General features: G+C 41.7%; 1 protein-coding gene across 3 annotated transcripts in view; it reads left to right on the top strand.

Moving 5' to 3' along the window:
* LOC127584951 (adhesion G protein-coupled receptor E2-like) overlaps positions 1–16668 on the top strand; it is a 74040-nt gene that overhangs the window by 18911 nt on the left and 38461 nt on the right. For 2 of the 3 annotated variants that reach the window (XM_052041997.1, XM_052041998.1), the window contains 3 exons: positions 9711–9860; positions 14354–14391; positions 15292–15469. In XM_052041997.1, the coding sequence (XP_051897957.1) occupies positions 9711–9860; positions 14354–14391; positions 15292–15469 (366 nt within the window). The remainder of the gene's footprint in view (positions 1–9710; positions 9861–14353; positions 14392–15291; positions 15470–16668) is intronic. The other variant, XM_052041999.1, reaches the window with a different exon arrangement.

Raw genomic sequence — 16668 nt, forward strand, 5'->3', positions numbered from 1 at the left:
ATGACAAAGGAACAAGAAACCAGCGAAGAGAAGTTGGCCTCTCACCTGCAGGAGGATCCTTTTGGGATGTAGTGCCTCTGAAGATGTCTGGCACCTAGCTCTCCCCAAAGATGCATGTGTCATGACTGCTGTCAGGATATGCTGCTTTGACCGTGAGCTACATGCCCTTCTGCACTCCTGACTGAACCATAACTGATCCCAAGACTTGATAGTAATGTCAGAGTGAGAGATGTGTAGGGACATACAATTACAGGTAGTGGTGAATATTCTGCTGGTGTTGATGGACCACAGGTCCTCGTGGATGCTTAGTTTTGATCTTTGTTGGATATGTTATGAATCAGATTGGTAACGTCACAAAACTCAATGGAGGTTGTCCTCCTGGGAAAGTGGATTTTGTCTCCAGAAGGACTGTGTATGTGGTGGTGTTACAAACCAGCAACAAAACAAACACACTGAGTCATGATTCAGTGTTAAAAATTATTTTATTAATCATTACTTATGATAATAAGAAAAATAAAAGTAAAAATGTTAGTATGTTAGAAGTAAAAATGTTAAACCTTGAACATTAACCCCAAAACTAAACTCTTCGTGCGTGTGTGGCAAAGTCCCAAACTCCAAGTCCAGGAATGGTTCTTAAAGTTCAGTTCAGCAAGCCATAAGGTGAAACATGAGCAAAGGCTTTCTCAACAACCACCTTTGTCTGAAGATAAGACGTAGATGTGGTGAACATAGAGAGAGTAATCACGAAATCCAAATGTTCCACGATGGAACCCAAACGACACCTCAGTGTTTTCTCGGTAGTGACTTCCTCACCCCGAAAACTTGTGGTCGCCCACGCAAATACCTGTTTCCTTCTACAGGTCAGCAGCAAAGTGAACTCCACCGGATTACTTCCAATTTCCATACGTGGATTGCAGTGACAGACACAGTTATTGTTTCTCATCCATCAATAGAGAAACTAGCAGGCTGGTGTCTCTCTCCCTTTTCTCTCTCTCTCTCTTTGACTGCCTTCTTCAACAACGTCATTACGTCCTTTATCTTCTGTTGATGGAAGCACGCCCCACACACACACACACACACACACACACACACACACACACACACACACTACTAACTCTATCTTAAAGGGACATTCACCGAGTCGGTAACAGTGGTTACTTCCACCTGAGCTCTCGTGGACAGATGCATCAGCCACAAGTAGGTTGGTGAGGCCGAGGTCAAGTACGTTCGTCGTTAATTCACTCATGACCTGTTATAGACCTAGTCTGGCAGCATGTCCTTCAGGATGTGACCATCTCAATTTGTTGTGGTGTTACGAGGGCATTCTTGTGATGGACATTGAAAGTCCCCACCAGAGAATGTTGTTTAATGTGGAAGATCACTGATTCATTGATCAAAGGAGGCAGAAGGTGGTAAAGAGGAGCTTTCCTTGCCCACGTTTGACCTAATGCCATAGAACCATGGAACCATAGAACCATAGAACCATACAGCACAAAACAGGCCCTTCGGCCCACCGTGTCGTGCCGTCCATCAGACCACCCTCACACTACCAAACCCCTTCCTCCCGCATATCCCTCTATCTCACGTTCCTCCATATGCCTATCCAACAAGCTCTTGAACCTGTTCAATGTATCTGCCTCCACCACCACCCCAGGCAGTGCATTCCATGCACCAACCACTCTTTGGGTGAAAAACCTCCCTCTGACATCTCCCCTGAACCTCCCACCCATAACTTTAAAGCCATGACCTCTCGTCTTGAGCATTGGTGCCCTGGGAAGGAGGTGCTGACTGTCTACTCTATCTATTCCTCTCAATATTTTATATACCTCTATCATGTCTCCTCTCATCCTCCTCCTTTCCAGTGAATAAAGCCCTAGCACCTTAAGCCTCTCCTCATATTCAATACTCTCCAATCCAGGCAGCATCCTGGTTAATCTCCTCTGCACCCTCTCCAATGCCTCCACATCCTTCCTATAATGAGGCGACCAGAACTGAACACAGTACTCTAAGTGTGGCCTAACTAGAGTTTTGTAAAACCGCATCATAACCTCGCGGCTCTTAAACTCAATCCCGCGATTTATGAAGGCCAACATCCCATTGGCCTTCTTAACTGCTCTTTCCACCTGCGAGGCAACTTTCAATGAACTGTGAATATGAACCCCCAGATCCCTCTGCTCCTCCACACTGCCAAGTACCTTGCCGTTTACCCTGTACTCGGCCCTGGAGTTTGTCCTTCCAAAGTGTACCACCTCAGACTTCTCTGGATTGAACTCCATCTGCCACTTGTCAGCCCAGCTCTGCATCCTATCAATATCCCTCTGTAAGCTCCGACAGCCCTCCACACTATCCACAACACCGCCTATCTTAGTGTCATCCGCAAACTTACTAACCCAGCCCTCCACCCCCTCATCTAAGTCATCTATAAATATCACAAAAAGTAGAGGTCCCAGAACCGATCCCTGTGGGACACCACTAGTCACTGTCTTCCAATCCGAGGGCACTCCTTCCACCACAGCCCTCTGCTTTCTACATGCAAGCCAATTCCTAATCCACACAGCCAAGCTTCCTTGGATCCCTTGGCCTCTGACCTTCTGAAGAAGCCTACCATGAGGAACCTTATCAAATGCCTTACTAAAATCCATGTAAACCACATCCACCACACTGCCCTCATCAATCTTCCTGGTCACCTCCTCAAAGAACTCTATCAGGCTTGTGAGGCAAGATCTTCCCTTCACAAAGCCATGCTGGCTGTCCCTAATCAGTCCATGATTCTCAAGGTGTTCATAAATCCTATCCCTTAGAATCCTTTCTAACAGCTTACCCACCACAGACGTGAGACTCACCGGTCTATAATTCCCTGTCCTATCCCTATTACCTTTTTTGAACAAGGGGACCACATTCGCAACCCTCCAATCCTCCGGCACCACCCCCGTAGACAACGAGGACTCAAAGATCCTTACCAGCAGTTCAGCAATCTCCTCTCTAGCCTCTCGAAGCAGCCTGGGGAAAATCCCGTCAGGCCCCGGAGATTTATCTATCTTGATATTATTTAACAACTTCAACACATCCTCTCTCTTGATATCAACACCTCGAGAACATTACCCCTACCAGCACTCCCTTCCGCATCATCAAGACCCCTCTCCCTGGTGAATACCAAAGAGAAGTACTCATTCAGAACTTCTCCCGCTTCTGCTGCCTCCAGGCAAATTCTCCCATCTTTGTCCTTAATCGGACCTACCTTCACCCTAGCCATCCTCCTACCCTTCACGTACTTGAAAAAGGCCTTGGGATTTTCCTTAACCCTACTAGCCAAAGCCTTTTCATGTCCCCTTCTAGCTCTCCTCAGCCCTTTCTTAAGTTCCTTCCTTGCTACCCTATATTCCTCACGGGCCCTGTCTGAACCTTGCTGCTTATACCTCACGTATGCTACCTTCTTCTCCCTAACAAGTCGTTCCACCTCTCTCGTCACCCACAGTTCCTTCACCCTGCCATTCCTTCTCTGCCTCACCGGGACATATTTATCCCTAACATCCTGCATAAGATCCCTGAATATCAACCACATCCCCATGGTACATTTTCCTTCAAAAAGGACATCCCACTTTACACTCCCAAGTTCTCTCCTTATAGCCTCGTAGTTAGCCCTTCCCCAATTGAAAAACCTCTTGTCCTCTCTGCACCTGTCCCTGTCCATGACAATTTTAAAGGTTATGGAGCAATGGTCACTGTCCCCCAAATGCTCACCCACCAATAGATCATTCACCTGGCCCGGTTCATTTCCTAAAACTAGATCTAACATGGCATTCCCTCTAGTCGGCCTGTCAACATACTGCATCAGGAATCCCTCCTGGACACACTTAACAAATTCTGTCCCATCTAAACCTTTGGCACTAAGCAGGTTCCAGTCTATATTTGGGAAGTTGAAGTCTCCCATTATAATAACCCTGTTATTTCTGCTTCTCTCCAAACACTGCCTGCCAATCTGCTCCTCTATATCTCTACTGCTACCGGGGGGCCTATAGAATACTCCTAGTAGAGTAACTGCTCCTTTCTTGTTCCTTAACTCCACCCATACGGACTCTAGAGATGATCCTTCTACAACATCCATCTTTTCCACAGCCGTAACAGTGTTCCTGACCAGTATGAGATTTGAAATCAATATTTGACGAATCCCAAGACAATTACCTATATAGAGCTGTATCACACCCTCAAGGGAGTTTGTCTTTGAGTGGGACATGAAGTACCCTGGATTACAATGGAAGAGTCTAACACATCTGCAATGTATAATTTTGTGAGTATGACTATGTTAGATTCGACTCTTTTAAGTAGTTTTTTCACATGAATAGTGTTTAATACACTTCAAGTGGCTGCACAAGGAATGGCCACTTATTAGCTTATTGGTTCGTCCATCAGGCGAAAATGTGTTTTCTCATTGCTTGATTTGGCCACAGGTATCTAATAGGTTTCCTGATTGGACTATTGTTAGCTAAGGATTACCTCTTATCTCAGGTACAAAAGGTGTCATTTTTTGTTAATCTCTCTCTTGCTCTTCCCCCGCCCCCCCTGCCCCCCCCCCCCCTCCACTGGCCTGAGCTCATCTTTAGTTCCTTTTGTCTCGGCTCATCTCCTAATAGTAAAGCTAGTGCCATGTGCTCTGTGACTGTTTCTTTGTTTTAAACTTTTCCAATAAAACTTTGTGAAGCACAAAGTTGTTTTCAACTCATTCCTGGACTCCTGAAAGAACCTGCGGATTTGAAAATAACTGGATCCGACAACTATGTCAAACTATTGCTTGGTTAGTTTGTGGGACAGTTCTCCGAATTTAGTCATTGTTCACCAAATATTTGTGTGAAGGATTTTGCAAGTCAATTGGGCTTGAAGTCTATTTGCCATATCAGAATTCAGTGCCCTAGGTCACCGTTGCATGACTTTTTCAGTTTTATTGTTTAAGTTTATAACCCAACGTTCCAGGACCCACTCTGCTAAAAGCCAACAGGAAGTGAACTTGTCAAAGACAGAGCTCACTGGAAGAAGCCCTTCGAAGAACACGTCATCTGTTAATTTCTCCTTAAAGTGAATATTCTTCACCATCCCAGGGTGAATTATCACATTGGCATCAGCCCTAACTGACAAGAAATTGGAAAGGCAACATGCTAGGTGAAAAACAACAAAGTCTATGGTATGTCCCTGTTGAAGTTCTAAAGTTTGGCAGACAGATATGTCAGTCACAAATTTACAACCCATATGTCCATGTCTGGGAAGAGGAGGATATGCCAAAAACTTTGGAGATGCCACGATTGTGCCAATCTTAAAGAAAGGAGACCAATTTGATTGTGGTAATGACAAAGTTCTGATGAAAGGTCTTTGACCTGAAGTCTTAACTCTGTTTCTCTTTCTACAGGTGTTGCCAAACCTGCTGAGTGTTTCCAGCATTTTCTGTTTTTATTTCAGATTTACAGCACCTGCATTTTTAAAATTTCATTTGATATCTGGTTCCCCGAGATGTGGGATCCAGAGCTGGACTGGATGGTGATGAATGGCCAGAATGGCCAAGGAGATTGTCAGGATGTTTCTCATTCCAAAAATCAATGAGTATGAGTCAAACCCATGGAGCCCAAATGCAAGATGCACCAATACACCTGGGTCTTTCAACTGTGTCAGTACCAAGGGATTTGTCTCAACCAATAGAATAAATGCTCAATGCCAAGGTACAGATCAGTCTGCAGTGATACAAAACCCAAGAAGGTTTTTCATAAATTCTCATCGGAAATATTCACAAAGATTCAGTTTGATTGCTGAGAAAGAATACATCCTGATTGTTTATGAAAACTAGTCTTACCATTCAAAGGAGAAATTTGCAGGGCAGTGGCAATAGAGCTGGTAATTGTGATAACAGAGTACACAGAAAAACTGACAGTGAAGTGCAGGTACAATGAAACATTTTCTTGCAGCAGTATCACAGCCACGTAGGTTCAAACAACACACAGAACACAAATACACATAAAATCTTAACACATAATACCAGACACTGAAGAAAAAAAGATTTTTTTTGGACTAATATATTGTTTTGCACAATCAGAGACATGTCCATGGTAGAGATGGTCGGTAGTGTTCCGTTGCTGTGCTAGGATTAGGGCTGTGCAGGTCAGTCCAAGAACCTGAGGGCTGCAGGAAAGTAGCTGTTCCTGAACATGGTGGTGTGGGACTTCAGGCTTCTGTACCTCCTGCCCGATGGTAACAGCGAGAAGAGGGCAGAGGCTGGATGGTGGGGATCCTTGGTGATAGATGCTGCTTTTTTGAGGCAGCACCTCCTGTAGATACCTGTTAAGTGGCTGCTTTATCTTGGATGAATACTTAAAATCCATTGGTGATCTAGGTGTTACTGGCAAAGTCGATGCTTACTACCAATCCCTAATTGCCCCTGAAGTGGAGGTGAACCACCTTCTCGAACCACTGCAGTCTTTAAATGGAGAGACTCCCACAGTGCTGCTGAGGAGGGAGGTTCAGGATTTAGACTTAACAACAATGAAGGAACAGTAATATATTTCCAAGTGAGAATGATGTGTGACTTGGAAGTGAACCTACAGATGGTGGTGTCTCAGGCACCTGCAGCTCTTGTCCTTATACATGGATTTAAATAAATCATAATTTAACCCATGCCAGATTCTTTGAATGGCCAGTAGGTAAGTAGTAATAATTGTTCATATTATTTTGATAGGCTAGAATCTGTCTGTCCTCACTAACTGCAATGAAAAGCTTAATATTAATTATCCACTTTATTCTTTTTGTTTCTGTTTGACCGTGTGCATTAGAATATTTGCTTCCTTTAAACATATCTATAACTTGGTATTAATATTTCATCTTGAGTCGTTTCTTCTTAAGTATGTCAGTTGTTGTAAGTTAAAGGTGCCTTGGAATGATATCAATCTCATTGGGTCAATTATAGCAGTCCAGATTTATAGGTACCAGCTGCCTTTGTCTGACAGGTGAAGCTGAGGAAGTTCCTGTTTGTTCTCTTTAATTACTTATCCATCTTTAAAGATCTCCTAATGTAACATCTTGTGAAGATTCTGTGAGCAACCTTCCTGAACAATATGGTGAATGCAGTAAGAGAACTGCTGTAGCGTTGAATAGCTAGTTAGCTTTCGGCATCTTATGACGTGTTTCCAAGCTAGGATACTCTGTGACACATGGGGAGAATGTGGAGGTTTGAGTGCCTCTATGTACTACTGCTTTCTCCTTCTCAGTTCTGGAGGTTGCTGATTTGGTAGGTGCCATTTAAAAACAAACTTGCTACAGAACATTTTGTAGATGTAATACTCTGAACCTAGATTGTGCCAATTAAGTGGCTGCTTTTGTCTTGGATTAATATTTAAGATTCATTTTTGTGATCTGGGTCTAACTGGCAAAGTCAGTGTTTACTGGCTATCCTTAACTGCCCTTGAGGTGGAGATAAATCACTTTCTCAAACCGCTGCCATCTAGTTAGTGAAGGACTCACGTGGTGCTGCTGAGGAGGGAGGTTCAAGATTTAGACGCAGCAACAATGAAGGAACAGTGCTATCTTTCCAAGTGAGGATGATGTGTGATTTGGAAATATACCATCAATCTTCAGATAGATCACTTCGTATCAATTTGATCAATTTGCACTAAAATGGACTTTAGTATTTTTTTCTAATTGTGTTCTTTTGTGTAAAAATTGAAAATAATTTCTATTTATACTTTTTCTTGTGAATGCTGCTTATATAATGTGCTTGTGATGCTGCTGTAATCGGTTTTTCATTGCACTGGTGCAGACACGTACCTGTGCGTATGACAATAAACTTGACCTTGACTTTGACAGCTGCTGCCATTGTCCTTTTGACGATTGGAGTTGCTGGACTGGGAAGTGCTGTCGGAGTAGTCTGGTGAATAAGTACAGTGCATTGTGGAGATGGTATATAGTGTAGCTACTGGGTGCAGTGGTGTAGGGGATGCACATTTCTTGTAGTTGATGGGTTACCATTCAAATGTGCAGCTTTATCCTGGATGGAGTCAAGCTTTTACAGACTGGTTCATGCTGCAGTCACGGAGGCAGGTGGGGAGTATTCCATCACAGTCCCGACTTGTAGGTGATGGAAAGGCTTGAGGTACCTGGAGGTAAGTGAGTTGCTGCAGGATATCCAGCCACTGATTTGCTCTTATATCTGCGGATTTGTATGGCTGATCCGGTTGAGTATCTAGTCAATGGTGATGTTATGTTTGTTCTTCATCAAGAGACAAACTTCACGTGGGTTTAACATCTGAACATTTTTATTAACCAACACCAGAGTGGCTTGCTTTCCCTCTCTTTTTACAGCCACTTCCTGTTCCCCCATGTGACCCCTTGCATTGCTGACTGGGAACTGTAGTTCTTTATCATAATTTCATAATAACACATAATAACACAGGTGAGTGCCAGGATGTTGATGGTAAGGGACTCCGCATTGAATATCGAGGAGAGGTGATTGAACTCTATTTTGTTGTCGGTACTTTGTGCTGACCCAGTCCTCTTCAGTGGAGCTGCTGTAGAGATGGTTGATGGCTTCAAGTTCCTTGGCATCCATGTCGCCAGCAATCTCACCTCATCCCTTCATACTGGTGTGGTGGTCAAGAAAGTGCACCAGTGTAATTACTTTCTTTGGCGTCTGAGAGGATTCGGCATCATCCACGAGAATTCTCTCGAACTTCTACAGATTTGCTATAGAAAGTATTCTCAGCCTGGTATGACAACTGCTCTGCTTTGACCTGTTGGAACCTGCAGAGAGAGGTAAACACTGCCCAGTCCATCACAGATTCGTCACTTGCTTCCATCCACTTTGTGCCTTTCAGATTCTTGAGTGTGGTTGGATATACATTTGTCCAGGCAAACAGAGAGTATCTGTTATCTCCTGATGTACCCACTTGGTGATGAAAAGGCTTTAGAGAGTCAGAAAGTTCTTCATGACACAAGTTAGGTGCCGGGATCTGACCTGTGCTTGGAGTGCAGTATTAACATAACCAGTCTATTTAAGTCTGCAGTAAACAGTAATTCCTAGTATAGTGCTGGTGAGGTATTCGTCAATAATAGTGCACTATTAGCGAAAGGGGAGTTGACTTTCCATTATTGGAGTTTATCAGTATCTAAGACTCGTGGCATAAATGATATCTGCTGTTAATTAGTCCATAAATATTTTATCTTCTTTTCATTTGGAATAAACAAATGGAAACCCCAGTCCTGAAGAAGGGTCCTGACTCAAAATGTTGACTGCCTGCTTTTCTCCACGGATGCTGCCTGGCCTGCTGAGTTCCTCCAGCATCATAGTGTTTTTCATCTCGATTCCGGCATCTGCAGTCCTTTGTTTCTCTAGATGGGAAATCTTGTTTACAATTTCCCTACAGTTGACCAGCTCTCCCTGTCCAGGCTAATCCAGGAAGAATGGAGGCTTGGATAAGAGCTTGGAGTGTGAATGGCTCCTGGTGGAAGTCAACACGTTGGCCCTGAAAGGAGCACTGTCTCTGTTGTTGGAAGCGCATCAGTTGCTTAGAGCACTGAAAGTTGTTTATGTCTCTGAGTGTCATTGCTCCAGATATTGCAGCATTACATGGCGGCAGGTGTCACGGGAATTCATGTCAGGGAAAGATTAAAGCAGGTGTGAGAGATCATCAGTGCATGAAAGTTTTGTATCACATTTTAAGATTGCTTTTCTACTCCAGATATCGATGAATGTGAAAATGACCCAAATATTTGTGGTTCAAATGCAACATGCATCAACAATCTTGGAAGTTTTAAGTGCACCTGTAACGACGGATTTGTCTCAACCACTGGAGATATGTTTACTGATAAAGCAATAACTCAGTGTCAAGGTAAAGACTTTTGTGTGAAGATTGCAAATCTAAAGCATTCACCTCTCTTCTTGTAAATAATTGAATTTGCACTTATTCACAAATAAATGTGCTTATTGTCAGAGTGTCTGTTGAATCAAAATTGAATTAAAAAAACAAAAAAAATTGAATCAAAAGTTCATAAATTACATATAACAAAACAATTTACACACCTATTGAGACAGGGCAGAGGACTGGGACGAATGAGATGATGTGGGAATTATTTGTGATTTTCACAACTCCCACATTGAGTGTTTGAGCGAGGTTCATGGCTTTGAATGAGCACAGCGATATATTATCTCACATTCAGATTAATTTTATTTAATCTTGTACATTGATTTAAATAAATCATAATTTAACCCATGCCAGATTCTTTGAATGACCAGTGGGTAAGTAGTAACAATTGTTCAAATTATTTTGATAGACCAGAATCCATCTGTCCTCACTAACTGCAATGAACAGCTTAATATTAATTATCCACTTTATTCTTTTTGTTTCTGTTTGACCGTGCGCATTAGAATATTTGCTTCCTTTTAACATATCTATAACTTGGTATTGATATTTCATTTCAAGTGGTTTCTTCACAAGTATGTCAGTTGTTGCAGGTTAAAGGTGCCTTGGAATGATATCAATCTCATTGGGTCAATTATAGCAGTCAAGATTTATAGGTCCCAGCTGCCTTTGTCTGACAGGTGAAGCTGAGGAAGTTCCTGTTTGTTCTCTTTAATTACTTATCCATCTTTTAAGACCTCCTAATGTAACATAATTCATTGACGTTAAAAGTTGAGGTGTTCAAGTTTTTATTGATGTGATTATTAATGCAGTGCCAACCACTATCTCTGATTGATATAGAGCTGTTGGAATATTCTGTTTCATTCTTTCACAGTGCCCATTCTTTTGAGATTCTTAATTTTAAATGTCTCTTTATATTAGTTTTCTCTCTTTCTGTCCATCGAATCTTTTATTTCTTTCTTGAAACATGTCATCATTCTAATTTATCCTATTTTGTCATGTCCTCTGTTCTTTCTTAATCCTTAAATCTCATTAGTGAATGGTTTCATTCTTATCACTAATGTACACCTGTTACACCTGTTACTCTCACTGTGTGCTTTCACTTCCAGTTCCCTGAAGCACAGAGATTACCTCAGTGATTAATTTAGCTGTGGGAAAGATTTAGCTTTTGGGGCACCATGCACAACCTCATTTATACTGGATTTGAGTGCTTTATGATGACTGTCAGTTCTGGGAACACAAGAGTGGATCCAGTTGATTGATCCAGTGGTATAAGTGGTAACTGCCAAAAGGGAGTTTAAAAGAACATTGTCTTTCCAGGTAAGGAAGTGGTTCATTTGCAATCTAGTCTAATGTAGTAGGTGTTCAAAATGTGGCCTCCTTTACACTGGAGAAATCAAACACAGAGTGATTGATCACTTGGCGGAACACCTGCGCTCAGTCAGCACCATTGACCTCAAGCTCCCTGTTGCCTGCTATTTAAATTTACTACCCCTCTCCCACTCTGACCTCTCTGTTCATGGCCTCCTGCACTGTTACAATAGGACCCAAATGTAAGTTCAAGGAACAACATCTCATTCATCATCTTGGCATGTTGCAGTGTGCAGGACTCAATGTTGAGTTCTCCAACTTCAGGTCACTTGGTCTTTCTTTATCTGTACCAGGATTGGTCAAGTGTCTCACTATTCCTGTCCTATTTTCCATGTGTATATTCTGGTGTGCTCAGCATATCCCAGTAGGTTAGACTGTACATCAGCCCAACATCAGCAACACATCATAAGGACAAAGGAGCTTAACTGTCTATTTAATGACTCCTAGAAAGTGGCCACACAAGTTGATAGAGTGGTAAGGAAGGCGTATGGCATAATTGCCTTCATTGATCAGGGTATAGAGTATAAAAGTTGGGAAGTTATGTTGCGGCTGTATAAAACTTTGGTCAGATCACATTTGGGGTATTGTGTGTAGTTCTGATCTCCCCATTACATGAAGGATGTGAAAGCTTTGGAGAGGGTGCAGAAGAGGTTCACCAGGATGCTGTCTGGGTTGGAGAGTATGAGTTATAAAGCACGATTGGACAAACTTGGATTGTTTTCTCTGGAGCATCAGAGACCTGATAGAAGTATATAAAATTATGACAGGGGTAGACAGAATAGACAGTCAGAATCTTTTTCCCAGGGTCAAATACAAAAGGCACAGGTTTAGGTGAGGGGGAAATGTTTAAAGGGGATTTATGAGGCAAGTTTTTTACACAGAGGGTGGTAGGTGCCTGGAACTTGTTGTCAGGGGAAGTGGTGGAAGCAGATATGATAGCAATGTTTAAGAGGCATTTGGACAAACACATGGATAGGCAAGGAATGAAGGGATATAGACCTTATGCAGGCAGATGGGATTAGTGTGGATTGGCATCATGATTGGCATAGATATAATGGGTTTAAGGGCTTGTTCCTGTGCTGTACTCTTCTATGCTTTATGTTCACTGCCCTCCCACATTCTCCATTACTTGGACTAACTTGCATTCTCTATTTCTTAGTATTGATGAAGCATTTTTGACCTGAAATGTTGACTGTTTCTCTTTCCACAGATGCTGCCTGACATGCTGAGTTTTTCCGGCATTGTCAGTTTTTTTTATTTCAGATTTTCAGCATCTGCAGCTTTTTTGATTTTCAGAAGTACTTTGGTTGGATTGAAACCATTTGAAGTCAGGATTTAGGAGATTTCTGTTGAAATAGTGTCGTTCATGATCTGAACATTTCTCAAAGTGAGTTACAGCTAATTAAGTATCTTCAAGTGTAGTGACATTAGTGATATAGGTAGAACAGTAGCCCACTTGTGCACAACAACCACTCAGAAAAGGGCAATTAAATATCAGGCAGATAACCTGTTCTTGGTAATGATTTAAAGATAAATATCAGGACAAAAGAGAATTCCTTTGTTTTTAGTCATATAGAGAAAGCTCAGAAGTAAACTATTTGGCCCATCAAATGCAGCCTGACCATCAAGGATTTATTTTTACACTAATTTACCCTCACCCATTTTATTCTTCCCATATTCCCATCAGTTCCCCACTCATCCCAGATTCTACAACTCACCTACACGCTAGGAAGAATTTACAGTGGCCAGTTAACCTACCAATCCTCACATTTTTGGGATGTGGGAGGAAACCGGAGACCCCAGAGGAAACCCACAGGGACACAGGGAGACCATGCAAATTCCATACAGATAGCACCAGAGGTGATGATCCAACCCTGGTCATGGTGCTGTAGAAGACAATGGGAAGTGAACTCTGGTGAACAAAGGGTTACTAGTTATATAGTTGCTGTAAAAGCTTTAGCCATCTGCTTTTGTAGAATGTGGCTTGATTGATAAGAAGTTACTGAGCTATGAAACCTCAAAACCACAAGGAGACAGGGTTGTGTCTAACTGTGAAAGATGTGTTAACCTGCCTGGCTGCACAGAGCAGCCTCGGCTTGACCAATGGCAGCATGAGCTGGTCAAGCATACCCAAATATGGGTATGCCTGTGCAGTATGTGGACACCCGCCGGAGAACAATATATTTAAGCTAAATTAGCACCCTGTATTCTTTGAGTCGGGACACGTGCAGGGAAGAGCAGCATTGACTGTTTGCTCCTCCATGTACCCCCACTCCCACGAACGTTAAACAATAAAGAACTTTTTGTACGCTCCTTGGTTCTGCTGTTGTCTGCTTTATTACAGTGCGGGTTGACTTTCACATTGGCTTAGTCAGCAGGATTCGAACCTGCGCAGGGATTAGTGAGTACTTGGAGAGGGAATATATTACCATCAATGTCAGCTGTGTCTTCCCTCCTCCTAGTAGATCTGGGCTCTGTTTTTACATGTTCAGCTACTCGTCCTACTTCATCATTACTGGTGAGAGACTGGGTTTGGGGTAACTGCTCTGAATATCGGGGTCCCAGTGGTGGTACTATGACTGGTGGCACTTGGGATATGTCTGGGGCATATGAGGGTGGTCTCACCCATGAGGAATCTTCCAATTCCTCATCCTCATCATTCTGCAAGAATAGGGTCGCCATGCCTGACAATGTGTCCCTGGGGTCATTATCAATCTTATTATCTTTGGCCACTTTATTAATAAATTGGTGCTGTGCCTGGGCTTCGTTATCTCTGTGCTTCTTTTCTTGGTTGTCATACCATTCACACTCAGCCTTTAATACCTCCCAGTCTTTGGTGCACCCTCTTTAGTACATAACTCAATCCGTCTTCTACTTGCATTAATAAAAAATAGAGCTTTAGAGGCAGGAACTCTCTTCTTCAAATAAACTTTTATGTCAACATAAGGTGGTCAGACAGGACATAGGTTTAATGTCCTGTGTGAAAGCCAGCACCTTCAACAGTGCGGCACATTACCACATTGGAAGTATCAGTCTTTCCATTTTAATTTCCTCTTGATTGCTGGTTCAAATGCTTTATTTTCTTTTAACAGATTTGATAGATTTTCATCCCAAGAGTTCATCACTTAAGGTAAGAACTTGTTTGGAAGTACACTATGACCCAGTCTCTAAGCACAGTTGTGGTGACATTTTTAATTCAATTTCTTCTCCGTTTTTCTAATATAACCTGCTTGAGCTTCCTGGAGGGCAGGTTTATGATGAATGGATGCTCTCCAGTAAATAGCTCCAGTGACTATTCCTGCATCAGTCTCAGGAGCTGACAATTTCTTTATTTGTAAATGAAGGAAGAAATAAACTGATGATTGCAGGCTAATTAGTTTACCTTCAGTAGTGAGCAGAATATTGAACTGTCTCACATTTCATTTAGTAAAAAAGAATAATCTGGCTCCATCAGTGTATATGTTAAGGTGAGGTTATGTCCAAGTAAATTGATTTCTGGAGGAGGTAAGAAGGATAATTGATGAGGGCAGTGCATTTGATATAATGTACTTGGACTCTACAACCTTTTGACAAGGACAACAGAGCAGGTAAATACAAAACTTAACAAAAGGAAACGGTACTTTTATGACTGCAAGGTGTAACTGGTGAGTTCTATGGGATCAGTGTTCAGTCTCTAGCTTTTTATGAAAAACAAATTATGTTTAGCTAAGTTCAGTGGACAAGATTAAGTAGTTTACAGATGACCCATCAAATGGCCATAGTTATTATCAATAAGGAAAGTGGTGACATCTGGAGGATGTAGACAGGGTGGTCAGCTGGGCAGAAAAGTGGCAATGAAATTTAATCCAAAAGAGTGTGAGGTAGTACATTGGGTGGGAGGAAGAAGGAAGGTACAACAAAGCAAGAGAATATGCAGTAAATGAAAGGATATTGAGTGGTGTAGAGGAACAGACGGACCTTGGAGTGTATGTCCACAGATGCTTAAAGGTAGATAAAGTGGTTAAAAAGGCACTGTTTTCTGTTCCAACAGGATATCAATTCATTTGCTGAGCAGTCTTTCATGAGTTTTTCAAAGCTCTGCAACACAAATTCAATGGAATTACACAAGTTCATTTCCAACTTCCTGGAAGTCATGGAAAATTATACAATTGCAGCTGCCCAGAATTTACATCACAATGAAATAAAAAAGTTCTCTTCCAAGAACGTTGGTAATGTAACAGTTTTGTGGTCTGAAGTGTTGAATGAAGTTCTGTTTTAGTCATTGGTTTCCCTCCACACTGGTTTCCGATATACAGTATGCACTCATCAGTCAATGAAAGTGTAAATTTATGGCAATGAGGGAAGAAAGTGTTGTAGTCTTGGGACCAACAGTCTTTCCCATGGGTAGCAAAGTCAAAATTGCTTGAAGAGTAACCCTTCCATGTGCTGTTTGTGGGATGTCATTGCTGGTGTTCTGTGGATTGATAGTTGGTCCATTTTATAGAAGTAATTAAATGAGTTCAACAGATGGGATTCCCACTTCTTAGAAATTAGCAATCAAAAGACAACTTGCCATTCCTACCGATGGTAGAAATTTGTCCTTTGTTGATGTATGAAATATGCAATGTAATGACAAATGTGCATTGAACTCTGCTTCTGTAGTTCTATTCCTCTATAGTCAATGTTAGTATACTGCGCAATCAGTGCAAATAACAGAACAAATTTCTATCCCCATCATCCCAGGTTTTAATTAGAAATTCTGCTCAAACCTCTCCTCACTCTCTTCATCACAATGTGAAATTGGAGGTGACTTATCACAGGTTCCTCAATGAAGGAAATAGTTTGAAACAAAAGTGTTTAAAATCTGAAATACTCAGCAGGTCAGGCAATATCTGTGGTGAGAGAAACAAGTTAGAACATAGAATATATCTTAATGTTTCAAGTTGATAAACTACATCAAAACTGGCAAAGGCTTAGGGTAAACATGTTTTATAAGATTGGGAAAGGGTAGAGGCAGCAGAAAGTGAAAAATGAAAGGAGTAATAGTGTAGGTGGTTGCTAATGGTAAAAGTAAAGAAACAGGAAGTTGGACTGGAAGATGAACAGTTTGGGAAGGCAAAATACTTCTCTGAAATTACAATACCATGAATGCTGGATGAAAAGAAAGTTTCTTTCATGGAAGCCCTTAAAAAAAATGTGCTATACAACTTAAGGAACTTGCTCCATTTGTAATGACGCTGACAAATATGAGTTATCAGAGAAAGATGCTGAAATTCTCAATGCACAGAATATTGAGACCAACTGGCTGGGTTTCTGGAAAGGGAAGAATTGAGAACCTTTCTGAAAGCTTATAGTTATTTTCTCCCTGAAGATGTGACAAGTTACTGTGTGATATTTTCTTCCTGTTTTTAATACTATTGCTGATGTT

Source organism: Pristis pectinata, chromosome 31 (assembly GCF_009764475.1).
Source record: "Pristis pectinata isolate sPriPec2 chromosome 31, sPriPec2.1.pri, whole genome shotgun sequence".
Lineage (NCBI taxonomy): Eukaryota > Metazoa > Chordata > Chondrichthyes > Rhinopristiformes > Pristidae > Pristis > Pristis pectinata.